The sequence below is a fragment of the Carcharodon carcharias genome, chromosome 4 (genome assembly GCF_017639515.1).
Source record: "Carcharodon carcharias isolate sCarCar2 chromosome 4, sCarCar2.pri, whole genome shotgun sequence".
Lineage (NCBI taxonomy): Eukaryota > Metazoa > Chordata > Chondrichthyes > Lamniformes > Lamnidae > Carcharodon > Carcharodon carcharias.
In genome coordinates, this window is record NC_054470.1 from 111,136,777 (window position 1) to 111,154,096 (window position 17,320).

The 17,320-nt window shown below is 43.9% G+C and overlaps 1 protein-coding gene across 1 annotated transcript in view; it reads left to right on the forward strand.

Moving 5' to 3' along the window:
- The first annotated feature begins 1,403 nt into the window (after window positions 1–1,403).
- LOC121276775 (thioredoxin-like) overlaps window positions 1,404–17,320 on the forward strand; it is a 50,309-nt gene continuing 34,392 nt past the window's right edge. The window contains exons 1-2 of the mRNA XM_041185319.1: window positions 1,404–1,475; window positions 5,192–5,296. Coding sequence (XP_041041253.1) covers window positions 1,404–1,475; window positions 5,192–5,296 — 177 coding nt within the window. The remainder of the gene's footprint in view (window positions 1,476–5,191; window positions 5,297–17,320) is intronic.

Sequence of the window (17,320 nt, forward strand, 5' to 3'; positions counted from 1 at the left end):
AACTAAGTTTTTTGCTCTGTTTTCATGAAGGCCTGAAACTGTTTGATATCAGGGAAAATGGCATTTTCTTTACTCCCTCTGGCCTCTCTGCAGGCCCTCGAGGCAGTCAAATGGGCAGAGCAAAGACAGGGACTGCTCACCAGGTACGTTCATCGTTGCCTCCCTCCGGTGTGCCTTCTACCACTGAAATTTTTACAAGCTTCTTTCAAAGGTCTCTTCACTCCGTGATCCCTTTGACAACGCCAATGTGTTTTTTTTTTACATCAATATCTTCATTGCTATGGCCCTGTCTGAGATGTGTCCTATCTTTGATGGTAGGCGTGGGACTCAGTTCTGCTTAAAACCTGTTTATTTGCACTCCATCTAAACAGGTTACAGAATAGGCACATTCTCCCTCTCTCAAGTCATGCCTAGGAGCAGAGAGAGAGAGTCTAACACCTGACAGACTGATGTCAGTGGTACATCATCATCTATGCCATACATTGGCATATCCCATAATCTTTCAGTTTTCCCTAGGCTCAGGGGTGGTGCCGGAGGACTGGAGAATTGCAAACATTACGCCCTTGTTCAAAATGGTTGTAAAGATAATCCCAGCAATTACAGACCAGTCAGCTTAACTTCAGTGGTCGGCAAGATTCTAGAAACAATTATTTGGGGTAAAATTAGTAGTCACATGGAAAAATATGGGTTGATAAGGGAGAGCCAGCATGGATTTCTAAAGGGGAAATTGTGTTTAACTAACTTGCTGGAGGTTTTTGAAGAGGTAATAGAGAAGGTTGATGAGGGTAATGCTGTTGATGTGGTGTACTTGGACTTTCAAAAGGCATTTGATACAGTGCCACACCACAGACTTTTGAGAAAAGTTATTGCTCATGGAATAAAAGGGACAGGAGCAATGTGGATACAAAATTGGCTGAAAAATGCTGGAAGATGGTTTTAGTATTTTCACAAGTATGGACCAATTCCACAAATATAAACCATGGACTATGACTGTGGAGGTGAGGAGACTAGTTTGAGGGTGGGGGGGTTGTGGTAAAAAGAGATGAGACTATCTCAGAATAAGTGCTTACTGTAAAATATTTTGTCAAGGTGATCAGAGCAACTTTTCCTCTATTGATTGTTACGTGAGCCTATTCCGAACTTTGTCCCATTCTCTCCTTCTACTAGACCGAGTCTCAAGAATCTGTCTTTTCAAAATCTCTAGGGGGAAAAAGCCAAGAATTTTTCAGCTGGGGAAAAGCTCTGATCTGCCATTTTAATTTGATTTTCCCTCTAACTGTAATCTCCATCTTCATGTTGAAGATAGCTTGCATGCAACTTTATTTTAGAGAGAGGGGAAACAACATTATTGTTTGTCTAGTTGGGTTCTGAGCAGTTAGTTTTAACAAGCATGCAGTATTGGCATGGAGCAATTTTTGGTCAAACAAGCTCTTGCCAGAAGAGACAAGTTGGATATTAAAGAGGTACTAACTCCAGTAAGCAGCTAAACATTATTTTTAATTTGGAGTGATTTTATTTGTCTAGTCCTATAAAATCTTGCAATGATGTGAATTATTTGAAATTGATTCTTCAGAGCAGGAAAAATACTTTATTCATTTCTCCCCCCCACCCCCCAAAATGTAAATAGTATCCCTCTTAAAAGGAACTGCCTTGCACAATGATTTGCAACATCAAGGGTTGCAGAGATGGTGGGCCTTACAGGGGCCTGCACAGGCTCTGGAGTTATTTTTAAGTGGATCTGACTCAGAACTTTTTTCAAATAATCAAGTACTAGTGATTAGGAGTGGAAGTTTATTTAAGTTTAATTGTAACTTTTTTCTAATATTCTGACTCTTCAGAAATGCAGCTTCACTGCGAACGGTGTCCTTGATTTTTTATGTCGCCTATTTTTTATATCTCCTGATGTTTAGTGATTAGTTAAATCTGCATGCACAAATATTTCTACGGTACTGGCAGGAAAAAGGCATTGAACAAAAGTGGATTGGGTGTGGGTGAGAAGGGTTTTTAAAAATGAAACAATTTTTTAAACCTGATTCCATTGCGCCCGCTTGTGGTGGTAGCAGGGATGGAATGGGATCTGCTCTTGGGGCAGATCAGTTTGTAATATAACTTCCTTTTTAAGAAGACTGTGTGTGTTTCATTGAACTATAAAGTTTTATTTTGAACCCGTGGAGGCTGGCTTTCCAAGGGCTGGTGAAACCCTGTGGATGAAGGGAGGAGAGAGGGGCTATAGGTACATGCTCTGTAGGCTGGGAGGAGCAGGAGTGGCCTCCAGGCCAGGAGCAGCACTAGTCATACCTAAAAATGAGGTATCAACCAAAACAAGACTACTTGCATGCCAAACAGCATAAGTGGCAAGCGATAGACAGAGCTAAGTGATTCCATGACCAATGGATCAAATCTAAGCTCTGCACTCCTGCCACATCTAGTCGTGAATGGTGGTGGGTGGGCAATTAAACAACTCACTGGAGGAGGAGGCTCCACAAATATTCTCATCTTCAGTGATGGGAGAGCCCACCACATCAGTGCAAAAGATAAGGTTAAAGCATTCGCAGCAATCTTCAACCAGAAGTGCCAAGTGGATGATCCATCTCGGCCCGCTCCAGAGGTCCCAACATCGCAGATGCCAGTCTTCAGCCAATTCAATTCACTCCGCACGATATCAAGAAATGGCTGAAGGCACTGGATACTGGCAAAAGCTATGAGCTCTGGCAACATTCCAGCAATAATACTGAAGACTTGTGCTCCAGAACTTAACACACCCCTAGCCATGCTGCTCCAGTGCAGATACAACACTGGCATCTACCCAGCAATGTGGAAAATTGCCCCGGTATATCCTGTACACAAAAAGCAGGACAATCCAACCCGTCCAATTACTGCTCCATCAGTCTACCCTCCATCACCAGTATAGTGATGGAAAGGGTCATTAACAGTGCTTTCAAGCAGCGCTTGCTTAGCAATATCTGACTCACTGACACTCAGTTTGGGTTTTGCCAGGGCCACTCAGCTCCTAACCTCATTACAGCCTTGGTTCAATCATGGATAAAAGAGTTGAATTCCTGAGGTGAGCTGAGAGTGACTGCCCTTGACATCAAGGCAGCATTTGACCGAGTGTGGCATCAAGAAGCCCTAGCAAATCTGGAGCCAAGGGGAATCAGGGGGAAAACTCTCTGCTGGTTGGAGTCATACCTAGCACAAAGGAAGATGATTGTGGTTGTTGGATGTCAATGATCTCAGTTCCAGGACATCACTGCAGGAGTTCCTCAGGGTAGTCTCCTCGGCCCAATCATCTTCAGCTGCTTCATCAATGATCTTCCTTCCATTATAAGTTCAGAAGTAAGGGTGTTTGCTGATGATTGCACAATGTTCACCATTCGCAAATCCTCAGGCACTTAAGCGGTCCATGTCCAAATGCAGAAGATCTGGACAACATCCACGCTTGGGCTGACAAGTGGCAAGTAACATTCACGCCACACAAGTGCCAGGCAATGACCATCTTCAACAAGGGATAATCTAATCATCATCCCTTGACATTCAATAACATTACCATCATTGGATCCCCCACTATCAATATCCTAGGGGTTACCATTGACCAAAAACTGAACTGGATTAGCCTTATAAATACTGTGGCCACAAGAGCAGGTCAGAGGCTAGGAATCCGGCAGTGAGTAACTCATCTGCTCACTCCCCAAAGCCTGTCCACCATCTACAAGGCACAAGGCAGGAGTGTGATGGAATACACTCCATTTTCCTGGATGAGTATAGCTCCCACAACACTCAAGAAGCTCAACACCATCCAGGACAAAGCAACCCACTTGATTGGCATCCCATGCACAAATATTCACTCCCTCCACCACCAAAACACAATTGCAGCTGTGTGTACTGTTATGATATGGCAGGTGGTATTTCCCAGGCTGACCAAACCCGCAAGGGAAATTTGACAATGCTATCACAATGATTTTGCAATTTGTATTTATTACAAGAATGTGTATTGAAGTCAGAAATAATGAGTCCACTACCACCTTTAGAGATTTTAAAGAATAAGTTAAAACATTTATTGAGAAAAGAAAAAGTTAAACACACACAAGGTTACAGTTATTTAATCTTATAACAGTTCCCAAAATGTCTACTTGACTCAGCTCCCAATTACACACCCCTTTTTAAGCAAAAGTCCAAAATAGATTCTTAATCTATAAAACATCCAGCAACATTGCCACAAGCATCCACTGTTTCTACAAGGGAGGTATTTCACAGCTTCTTTCTCCCTCTCGCTTGACAATGGAATCCAAGTCTTCTAACACAACCTTGCTTTTTAGAACAGCAAATTTCTCCAGAATGGCTAGGGGCCATTTTTCACAGTGCACCTTTCAAGATCTCACACAGCCACCCCCATAGAGCCTTCCATCCTTCTTTAAATATATTTCTTCCACTTTGATCTGTAAATTCCAATGTTTCAATTTGTCTTTGGAAGTTACTTTTCCCAGAATATAAAAATCTTTCATGTTGTCATTATGGCTAGCAGTTTTGGGAAAAATAAACGTAAGAACTTTGCTTCATTTACCTTGTCAGTTGTAAACATCCTACCACGTCCCTTTGAAAAGCCAACAACCTCTTCACTTATCTAAGGTATCCCACAGTAATATCAGGAAAAATATGATAGTTCTTTTAGAGTACCGTCTACAAGATGCACTGCAGGAACTCACCAAGCCTCCTTAGATAGCACCTTCCAAACCCACGACCATCTAGAAAGACAAGGGCAGCAGATAAATGGGAACACTACCACCTGGAAGAGACCCTCCAAGCCACTGACCATCTTGACTTGGAAATATATCACCATTCCTTCACTGTTGCTGGGTCAAAATCCTGGAACTCCCTCCCTAACAGCACTGTGGGTATCCCTACACCACATGGACTGCAGCGGTTCGAGGAGTCAGCTCCCCACCACCACCTCAAGGGCAATTAAGGATGGGCAATAAATGCTGGCCTAGCCAGTGATGCCCACATCTCATGAATTAATGTTTTAAAACTCCGCCGCACCCATAGCCCCTCTCCCCGTTTTCCCCCCCACCCCCCCAATATCGCTACTGCACCGATTCCCAACCCCCCTCTGCTTGGGAAGAGAAACTGCACATTTTAAGCAGATTGATGACTTTACATTTTAATTTGAGTAAAATACTTTCTAATTTTTCAGGCTGATTTTCAGGCCAAACTGAAAGAGGCTGGAGACAAATTAGTTCTGATTGACTTCTTTGCAGACTGGTGTGGGCCTTGTAAGCAATTTGCACCAACATTTGAGGTGAGTACTTGGCAAGTGATCTTAGTGGCCCATGTGACCCAATCTGCCCATCAGCTCCTGAATGATAAAAACTCAGCTTCAAATCCACAAATCTGACCATTTCTCCACAGTCTTGCAATGTGCTGAGTCTAGGATAGATTCTATACAACCTTGCAGTTTTGTAACCAATGTTAAGTTTTGCATGCACCATCTATACTCGATGTTTAGACCACATGCCATTAACTTGTATTTTAGAAGTATTTCTTTATCCATGGGAATAAGGCGGGGTGGGGAGAAGGGGCAGGGAGGCGGTGGGTAGCAAAGCAGTGGAAGCTGAAAAGCTGGTCTCCCGCCATTGTAAAATGATAGCAGGATTCTGCGCTCCAGCCCATCACCGCGGTTTGCCATTCCTGCCAGAGGCCGGCGTGAAACTATTTGGTATCCCACCAATGGGATACAAAAGGAACGACTGGAGCTTTCCTTGCCTGCCCAATCGTCCATGCCGCCAGCGCATTTTCACGCCCCTCCAGAACACACTTGGACCAACGTGGCATGCACATTGGCAGGATTTAGCTGAAGCAGGCCTGGGGCAGCCTGTGGAAATTAGGACAGAGGCCTCGAACGACGTGGACCCTGGAACACCACGTGCAGCAGGTGGGATGGCGGAGTATCAACCACGTGGATCCTCTAGCTGCAAGTGCTTCCAGGAAGTGATCTTCAAGTTGCAGGTGGACAGCTGCAGGAGGTGTTGTTGGGATTTGATCGTCTGTGCTTGGCAGAGACGGGGTGAAGAGGAATGAAGAAGAGGGAGGGGTGTGGAGGCTGAGAGGGGGTGCGGGTTAGGTTGGCTGTGATAGGCGAATGAAAGAGATGCTGCAGGAGTTGTAGAATGGGTGAGGTATGTGGAGCAGGAGATTGGAAAGGACCTTGGTGAAGTGCGGGTTGGGGGGTGGGGTTTGTGGACATGCGAACGGGCATTGGGATGTTGTGCAGGTGCGAACGGGCTTGGGGACGTGTGCAGGTGCGAACGGGCTTGGGGTCGTGTGCAGGTGCGAACGGGCTTGGGGAAGTGTGCAGGTGCGAACGGGCTTGGGGACATGGGCAGGTGCGAACGGGCTTGGGGACGTGGAAACTGTCGGAGATTAATCACACCAAGGCATCATTTCATCGTAGAAACCCCATTTATTACTTGTGCACAAGGGAGAACAATACAGCAAGAACTATTGTACCGTCTCCAGGCAGAATATACAAAGACTTGCTTAAAAGCATTTTACAACCAATCAGTAAATTTTGTACATCTCAATCCACTTATTTGCATAAGTTTACTGACCAATCCATGTTCCAGTAAATTTCCATTCCTACACCACAAGTGCAGTTGTTTATAATTTGACTATCACAACTTTGATTACATTCGGCTCAAGAGAGACACATGGAATGTCTCAAGGCCCATCCTGCTATAGTGGTCAGACAAGATGCTATTGTTCTTCAAGGTTGCAGTGTTTTTCTCTTAGGCCTAAGCATTTAATTCAATTTCTCCATTGACCCTTTCAATACTGAGTGGGCTCCCTATAGTTGTCTAGGCTACCACACATCCCCCTCTTTTGTCCTAAAAGGACAATCCACCACCCTTAGCCAAGTTCTATGTATTCTAGTCGCCGAGCTTCTTCCTCAGTGGAATCCTGATTCCTGGCTTGAATCAGCAAGGTAGGCAAAGGAACCCAATGGCAGCTCGCCTACCCGAGTGCTACCCTTGGTATAATTTCTCCTGACGTATAGCCAGGCCGGCCCCTTAACAACCACAAAGGTAGGCTCCCGTCTCCAAATGGGTGTTTGCTTAATGAGGGCCCCTATATTACCTAGGGACCATGTGGAATCTGAGGAGAAAGCCAGAAAATGCATCTCAGAGGAGGAGGGGTTAACAGGAAAATGAGTACAAATCCAACATTTAGTCCGATTAACTTGCGAGGCTACGGCCTGCATTCATTGAACCACAGAATTGGTAGTCCATGCCCCTGCAAGGACCACGCAAGACAGAATCCAAATCAGATTCAGCATTCTGACGGCTCAGTTAAAGTTCCTGCTCAAGCACTTCCATCGAGGTCAGCGTCCGCTTGACGTGCGATGTGTGGATCCAAAAGGGTCGTCCTTCAACCTTCACGGCCATATGGGTAGTGAACAGGACTTGGAAAGGCCCCTCCCATCGAGAGGGGCCAAACAGTTCTTTTCTTCTGAAGGTCTTTACCAGGACTATGTCCCCAGGCTGGTATTGATGGCAATCTTCGATGGTGGGCTTTTTCTGAGCTTCTACTACCTGTATATGCAAGCTCTTGAGAGAATTAGTGAGTGCTATACAGTATGTAATCATTCCCTCATCCATAGCGTGGATGTACATTTCCCTAGCAGACAAAGGTGGGGCCACTGGGAGGCATAGGATGTCCCATTACAACTTCATAAGGAAAGAGGGAGGTGGTACAGTTAGGGTGAGAGCGCATAGTCATCAGCGCCAAGGGTAGAGCTTCAGGCCATTTCAAACCAGTTTCTTCACATAATTTAGCTAGTTTGTTTTTCAGAATACCATTTTGTCTTTCCACTGCCCCAGTAGACTGGAGGTGGTATGGGCAGGAAAGGTGATGGTTGCATTGTAAGGCCTTCAACAGTTCCTTTATCACTTTAGCGGTAAAATGAGGCCCATTATCACTCGATAAAATCTCTGGTATCCCAAACCTGGGTATGTATTCACCTAACAACAATTTTGCAACAATAATAGCATCATTTCGTCGGGTGGGATACGCCTCCACCCATCGCGAGAACAAACATACTATAACTAAAACATAATCATATACCATACATTTAGACATTTGTATAAAGTCCATTTTAGGTGTACAAATGGGCCCCATGGCTGGGGTCCTGTACCAGCAGTCACTGTGGGTGTCTTGCCTGGGTTATGTCATTGACATAGGTATGACAGGTATTACTAATATAATACAAAAACAGAATTACCTGGAAAAACTCAGCAGGTCTGGCAGCATCGGCGGAGAAGAAAAGAGTTGACGTTTCGAGTCCTCATGACCCTTCAACAGAACTAGGTGAATCCAAGGAAGGGGTGAATTATAAGCTGGTTTAAGGTGGTGGGGGGGGTGGGGTTGGGTGGGGGGAGAGAAGTGGAGGGGGGTGGTGTGGTTGTAGGCAAAAGCAGTGATAGAAGCAGATCATCAAAAGATGTCACAGACAGCAGAACAAAAGAACACAGAGGTGTCGAAGTTGGTGATATTATCTAAACGAATGTGCTAATTAAGAATGGATGGTAGGGCACTCAAGGTATAGCTCTAGTGGGGTTGGGAATGCATAAAAGATTTAAAAATATTTTAAAATAATGGAAATAGGTGGGAAAAAGAAAAATCTATATAATTTATTGGAAAAAAACAAAAGGATGGGGGAAGAAACAAAAAGGGGGTGGGGATGGAGTGGGGAGGTCAAGACCTAAAGTTGCTGAATTCAATATTCAGTCCGGATGGCTGTAAAGTGCCTAGTCGGAAGATGAGGTGTTGTTCCTCCAGTTTGCGTTGGGCTTCACTGGAACAATGCAGCAAGCCAAGGACAGACATGTGGGCAAGAGAGCAGGGTGGAGTGTTAAAATAGCAAGTGACAGGGAGGTTTGGGTCATTCTTGCAGACAGACCACAGGTGTTCTGCAAAGCGGTCGCCCAGTTTACGTTTGGTCTCTCCAATGTAGAGGAGACCGCATTGGGAGCAACGAATGCAGTAGACTAAGTTGGGGGAAATGCAAGTGAAATGTTGCTTCACTTGAAAGGAGTGTTTGGGCCCTTGGACGGTGAGGAGAGTGGAAGTGAAGGGGCAGGTGTTACATCTTTTGTGTGGGCATGGGGTGGTGCCATAGGTGGGGGTTGGGGAGTAGAGGTTGATGGAGGAGTGGACCAGGGTGTCCCGGAGGGAACGATCCCTATGGAATGCCGACAGTGGGGGTGAAGGGAAGATGTGTTTGGTAGTGGCATCATGCTGGAGTTGGCGGAAATGGCGGAGGATGATCCTTTGAACGCGGAGGCTGGTGGGGTGATAACTGAGGACAAGGGGGACCCTATCATGTTTCTGGGAGGGAGGAGAAGGTGTGAGGGCGGATGCGCGGGAGATGGGCCGGACACGGTTGAGGGCCCTGTCAACGACCGTGGGTGGAAAACTTCGGTTAAGGAAGAAGGAGGACATGTCAGAGGAACTGTTTTTGAAGGTAGCATCATCAGAACAGATGCGACGGAGGCGAAGGAACTGAGAGAAATGGGATGGAGTCCTTACAGGAAGCGGGGTGTGAGGAGCTGTAGTCGAGGTAGCTGTGGGAGTCGGTAGGCTTGTAATGGATATTGGTGGACTGTCTATCACCAGAGATTGAGACAGAGAGGTCAAGGAAGGGAAGGGAAGTGTCAGAGATGGACCACGTGAAAATGATGGAGGGGTGGAGATTGGAAGCAAAATTAATAAATTTTTCCAAGTCCTGACGAGAACACGAAGCAGCACTGAAGTAATCATCGATGTACCGGAGAAAGAGTTGTGGAAGGGGGCAGGAGTAGGACTGGAACAAGGAATGTTCCACATACCCCATAAAGAGACAGGCATAGCTGGGGCCCATGCGGGTACCCATAGCCACACCTTTTATTTGGAGGAAGTCAGAGGAGTTGAAGGAGAAATTGTTCAGTGTGAGAACAAGTTCAGCCAGATGGAGGAGAGTAGTGGTGGATGGGGATTGTTCGGGCCTCTGTTCGAGGAAGAAGCTAAGGGCCCTCAGACCATCCTGGTGGGGGATGGAGGTGTAGAGGGATTGGACGTCCATTGTGAAGAGGAAGCGGTTGGGGCCAGTGAACTGGAAATTGTTAATGTGACGTAAGGTGTCAGAGGAATCACGGATGTAGGTGGGAGGAACTGGACAAGGGGAGAGAGAAGGGAGTCAAGATAACGAGAAATGAGTTCTGTGGGGCAGGAGCAAGCTGACATGATCGGGCTACCGGGACAGTTCTGTTTGTGGATTTTGGGTAGGAGGTAGAAGCGGGCTGTCCGAGGTTGGACAACTATCAGTTTGGAAGCTGTGGGAGGAAGATCCCCAGAGGAGATGAGGTCAGTGACTGTCCTGGAAACAATGGCTTGATGTTCAGTGGTGGGGTCATGGTCCAGGGAGAGGTAGGAGGAAGTGTCTGTGAGTTGACGCTCAGCCTCCACGAGGTAGATGTCAGTGCGCCAGACAACAACAGCACCACCCTTGTCAGCGGGTTTGATGACGATGTCAGGGTTGGAACCTGAGAGAATGGAGTGCAGTAAATTCAGCGAGAGAGAGATTAGAATGGGTGAGAGGAGCAGAGAAATTGAGACAACTAATGTCGCACTGACAGTTTTCAATGAAAAGATCAAGTGAAGGTCAGAATCCAGAGGGATTACTAATACAATGCCTATTAGCATATTACTATTCACTTTACATTCAACATTCATTCTATATACACGTGTTAAACCTCTGAGCTGGCAACCGGTCAAGTCATGATTCTTGTCCATAGGTGCTGCATGCATCATTTCTGATCGCTTCATCTGAAATATCTTTCCCTAATTCAATTAATTTATTGATAGTCCCAGCATGACTTTCGAGCATGGTAGCCAGGCTTTAGAATAACCAATGATGTCCTTATATTGAATATCATAGCGGCATCATTTGTCAGGCTGCGCTTAACGCGGTTCCCTCCCAAGCCTGATTTCATCTCACCATTGAACTGAACTGCTTCAGTCATCAATTGGCACGTCAGAGCCGTATAGAGTGCTTGGGTATGGGTTGAGCACCACTGGGGCAGGACAATTCCAGATATGTTCAAGACTGCGGGTACCAGCTCTTGGTGTACATTATCATACAAAACTTATGATTAACCAGTACCAAACCATTTGTCGGTCCTGGATGCATAGTCAGACAAGATGGGTCAGTCGGTGTGGTTTGAGGGTCTTCAATTATCTCTACTCGGACTGTGAAAGTAGATTTGGAAGGTGGCTGGGTAGTGGCGGACCTCCCATGCCCGATCTGAAGCAAACCCTTACTACAATTTGAAAGCACTTGTTCTCCTACTGTTACATTTATCGTTCCCCATTGCATGTCGCATTCAGCACTGTCCATGCTGTACCAAAGCTCCTCCTGCGGTGCGGGATGAGCAGTGATAATCCTCAACCTTGTTGCCAGTACTGATACGCCCACGACCAGGATTGTAGATCTGTGGAGACATTAACATCGGCTCTCGTTCTCATATCTACAAGTGCGCATGTATCACCAGTCATAATTACCTCGTATGGTCCATGCCTGTTCGCTCCAAGCTCATCTTGACCATCACCTTATTCCCCACTTGGGGGGGTCCATTGTTGCTCCTTGTATTTGCCTGTTTCCATGTCCTTAATCATCTGTCAGTCTCTAACTTCCTCTCTCAACTCATGCAATTGCCTACTTAGTTCCCTTACATTGTCCTGTATTTTTCCTTTCAGTGACCCTACACCTCCTACTATAATGCCTTCAGGTAATTGCATGGCCCTTCCTGTTATCATTCCAAATGGGGTGAACCCGGCGGTCCTGCTTGGGGTAGACCATGGCACATTAGAATATTGGGCTGTTCCCTGTCTCTTGATTGATGTTTTTTTCAAGTTCAGTTCATCCTTTCCACCATCCCTGGACTCTGGGGGTGGTAAGGAATATGGGATTTCTGTTTAATCTCCATAGGATTACACACTTCTTTAATGACTCTCCCTGTTAAATGAGTTCCCTGTTCTGAATCCATCTGGGTAGGCACCCCCACTCCTTCCAGTTTACTCACTCCTGTGCTGTCTCATGTCAGACCTCAATTCCTTAAACAACTCTACAATGCACCTTTTTATCCTATCTTTCAATGGCTCAATATCTTCACTTCCTGTCATGGTTCTCTCTGGGAATCGCTTAACTCTGCCTGTCATCAAGGTGTTAATCCTGTGGTTTTACTTTTTGTAGCTCGCAGGCACATTAATATAATCAGTAATACATCTATTTAGCCTTTTTCCAGCTTTCCCTTTACCTGTATCCATTTTGTGGCAAATTGTTAAGTATTATTTCTCCTTACATTTCAATTCCTGAACTACAGATTCCACATAGTTTTACCTCTAAGTTTTTTCCCTGACCATGATCATCCTAAGATTCTCTTGAGCTCAGTTTCTCTATTGCCTTGATTGTTTAAAATGTTTCCTTATTCTTTAGGCCATATTAACTATTCCATGTCAACGGGGATCTCTGTCTCTCGATCTTTGCTTATCTCCCCCTGTGCGGTTCCAATGTCTCAGTTGATGGCCAGATTATCAAATTCATTTCCCTTAGAACAGTTTGTACATTATGTCCTCTTTCCCTAACTCTTTCTCCTACTTTCCTCATACCAGTTTACGCATGCAACAGCTACCATCTTATCTTGTTCAGGTTGTCTGGAGAGACTCTACAGTCCAATAAAGTATTCTCACAACAGTTTTAAAATAGAAATCAAGCATTGGCATGTTTTGCTTCCTTCTCTTCTCAAACAACATCTTATTGTCTCAAAAGTAACCCACTAAATTATGTCTGACTTTTTTTTTGCATTATCCCAGATTCATTAACTCGGCCAAAAAATGGATTCCTGCCAAACTTGGTCAAGGTCTTGAGCTTAACTTCACATTTTGGGAACAGGTTACAAACAAAAGCTTGCAGCATTGAATTAGTGCCAAGTGTTGTCAAAAAGCCGTTTAAAATGAAAATTTCCCTTTTGAGAACTTTATCAAGAACCAAACCTCAAATTTTTAAACTTTGTAAGAACTGTAATTTACACTATCAAAATTAAAACAACCTCTTTTTCATGTGTAACGATTTGTATCCAAGTTATAATTTCCATATGTTTATCGACACATTCTTTATCTTAGCATCCTCGTTATTCAAAGTAACCTGTTAAATTACACTGCACTTTACATCTCAAGATTGTTCCAAATTCAAATTCCAGTGCTTTTGGAAAGTAGATTTCCTTTAATATTTAATTCATCTCTTCATAAGAAACCCCTTTTTACCCATTGGAACCACCTAGACCTTGTGTTTATGTCTTTTGGTTTTCCTAGAATCTTTCTGAATTTCAAGAAATGTTTTTTTTCCTCAGAATTTTAGAATACGAGCTCATATGTATTAATCCCAATCAGCTTGGAAGCTGATGATGAGGGTTATTCCCTCCTAGTCTGCAAGGGGGTGGTACAAGGGTTGGTTCATCTCAAACAAAGGCAAGCCCTATTTTATCTTAACACTACCTTCACATTACGATTTTTGCCAGAAATCTCAACTCAAACCTTATACTCAAAACTTTGGAATATTTGAATAAACTTTTCCTTTAATTTAATATGGGGCTTTCGACTCTAAAGTCACTAACTACACACACAAAAGACAATTCAGGGAAGAAAACACATTAAAGCTCACATACAAATGCTTCATTGCACACAAACAAATACATAGATAAAGGTACGTATTGATACTCATATAATATTGAACTTAACTCTAAACGAAGCTTCAAATAGCAGTGGGGGAATAAAGGGATCTTGAATGCTCCCCTATAGGGACCTTCAAACTGACAAAAACTCAGATTTTCTCTGCTGCTGCTTGTCAATTGCTCATTAACCCCCTAGGGGTACCCCCTCTCTCTCTCTTCAGTGCAAACAGCTCTTGTAACTTAGATCAATTCATTTATTTTTAAGTTACAGAAAATTCAGTAGCGGACTATCTACCTCTCTTAAAACATATTATAAGCGCTCAATTCTGTCCCGATTAAAAGTTCCAGCTGGTGGGAAGCTTTCTCCTTTAACCCAATCAGAAACATATTGGACAATTTCAGGACCATAACGAACATACATATAAGCATTTGCGGTTCCCTTCAAAGGGGGAACCTGGGTTTTCTTTGATGCCATATTTCCCATTTTTACTTAATAATATACACAAAAAAAACACAGAAATTACTTAATTTTCACCTCCAGGAGACTCGAACACCTGGAAATACTACTACTAACTTACAATAAATTACTGGCCAAATTAATCTCCCAAATATTTAAATAGATGACTTATCCTGAGAGTCAGCCACAGGCAGGCGAAGGCAGATCACAGGTCAATGAACCCCAGAAGCCCAAATGGGGCTGCCGCGGACTGAGGAGTCCTTGAACTGCGAAGTCCTAACGCTGGCGCTCCGTGACTCAACCCTAGGGGTTAGTCATCTCGGTGGGACCTCCAGAAACTGTCAGAGATTAATCACACCAAGGCATCATTTCATCGTAGAAACCCCATTTATTACTTGTGCACAAGGGAGAACAATACAACGAGAGCTATTGTACTGTCTCCAAGCAGAATATACAAAGACTTCCTTAAAAACATTTTACAACCAATCAGTAAATTTTGTACATCTCAATCCACTTACATGCATAAGTTTACTGCCGATCTGCCCCAGGCCTCAACTCTTCTTTCGTGCCAGCTTTTCATAGCCCTCATCTCCCCGAAATTTCAAAAAGCTACCTACCTCCTCTTCAAATACTTCCCGTGATCTAGCCTCCACAACTCTCTGGGGCAGAGAATTTCAGACATTCACTATCCTCTGAGAGAAAAAATTCCTTCGCATCTCAGGTTTAAATGAGTGTCCTCTTATTCTGTAACTATGTCCCCCAGTTCGAGATTCCCCCATTGGCGGAAACATCTTCTCAACATCTGCCCTGTCAAGTCCCCTCAGAATCTTGCACATTTCAATAAGATCACCCCTCATTCTTCTAAACTCTAATGAATAAAGGCTTAACCTGTTTAGCTGTTCTTGATAAGTCAACTCCTTCATCCCAGGAGACAGCCTAGTGGGTCTGTTTTGAACTGCTTCCAATGCCAGTATTTTCTTAAATATGGGGACCAAAACTGTACACAGTACTCCAGGTACGGCCTCAGCAACATCCTGTTCAGTTGTAACAAGACTTTTGTGTTTTTAAACTCCAACCCCCTAGCAATACAGGCCGAAATTCCATTTATCTTCTTAATTACTTGCTACACCACATGCTAACCTTTTGTGTTTCATGCACAAGAGCACTACAATCACTCTGTGCTGCACTTTTTTGGAGTCCCTTTCCGTTTAAATAATAGTCTCCCTTTTGATTCTTCCACCAAAGTACATGACCACACACTTTCCTACATTAAACTCCATCCGCCAAGTTTTTGCCCATTCACTCAGCCTGTCTATATCCCCCTACAGATTCCTTATGTCCTCATCACAACATGCCTTCCCACCTATTTTCGTATCAGCAGCAAATTTAGATACATTACACTCTGCCCCCTCCTCCAAGACATTAATATGGATAGTAAATAATTGAGGCCCTAGGACTGATCCTTGTGGCACTCCACTAGTTACGTTTTTCCAATCTGAAAAAGACCCATTAATCCCGACTCTCTGTCTTCTGTGTGTGAAAGGACATTTCCCTTTCACAAAACCATGTTGACTTTGTTTGATTGTGTTAAGCTTTTCTAAATATCCGGCTATTTCTTCCTTAATAATGGACTCTAACATTTTCCCAACGACAGATGTTAGGCTAACTGGCCTATAGTTTCCTGCTTTTTGTCTCTCTCCCTTCTTGAACAGGGGTGTTACATCAATGGTTTTCCAATCCTCTGGGACCCTCTGGGAATCCAGTGAGTTCAGGAACATTTCGATCAATGCCTCCACTATCTCTGCAGCCACTTCCTTTAAAACCCTTGGATGCAGGCCATCAGGTCCTGGTGACTTGTCTGCCCTTAGTCCCATTAGTTTGTCAAATACTTTGTCCCTCGTGATAGAGACAGTTACAAGATCTCTCCTCCTATTAGCTCCTTACTTATCTGATATCTTTGGGATGTTTATAGTGTCCTGCACCGTGAAGACCGATGCAAAATATTGGTTTAAATTATTTGCCATTTCCCTGTTCCCTGTTATCAATTCTCCAGTTGCATCCTCCAAGGTCCCACGCTCACTTTAGCCACTCTCTTTTTACATACCCATAGAAGCTCTGGCTGTTTGTTTTTATATTTCTTGCCAAATTACTTTCATCATAAATTTTCTCCCTCTTTATTAGCTTTTTAATCACCCGCTGCTGATTCCTAAAAAATTCCGAATCCTCTGGCCTACCATTAGTTTTTGCCACATTGTATGCCTTAGTTTTTGATTGGATACCCTCCTTGACCGCATTTGTTAACCATGGGCGGTTCATCCTTCTTAGAGTCCTTCTTTTTGACTTGGTTAAATTTTTGCTGAGCTTTATGAAATATCTGCTTAAATGTCTGCCACTGCTCATCCACTGACCTTCCCCTTAGTCTATTTTCCCAGCCCACTTTAGGCAACTCTTTCTTCATATCTCTGTAATTGCCCTTATTTAAGTTGAGGACACTGGTTTCAGACCTAAGTTGTTCGCCCTCAAACTGAATTTGAAATTCTACCATGTTGTGATCACTACCCTCTAGAGGATCCTTAACTACAAGATCTCTTATTAATCCCACCTCATTACACATTACTAGATCTAAAATAGCCTGTTCCCGGGTAGGTTCTGCAATGTTTTGCTCCAAGAAACAATCCCTGATGCACTCTACAAATTTCTCTTCCATGTTACCCCTGCCCATTTGATTTGTCCAGTCAATAGGTAGATTAAAATCACCCATGACAATTGTAGCGCCCTTCTTACACCCCTCCATTATTTCCTAATTTATACTTTGTCCTACATTGAGGCAACTCTTCAGGGGCCTATAGACGACTGCCACCCATGACTTCTTTCCATTGCTATTCCTTATTTCCACATCACAATCTATTGCACCTATATCACTACTCACCACTGCACTGATACCTTCCTTTATTAACAAAGCTACCCCACCTCCTTTTCACCTATTTCTCCAGAACATCAAATACCCTTAAATGTTGAGTTCCCAGTCTTGGTCGCCCTGCTAACAAGTCATATTCATTTATTTGTAGTTGTGCCATCAACTCATTTACCCTGTTACAAATGC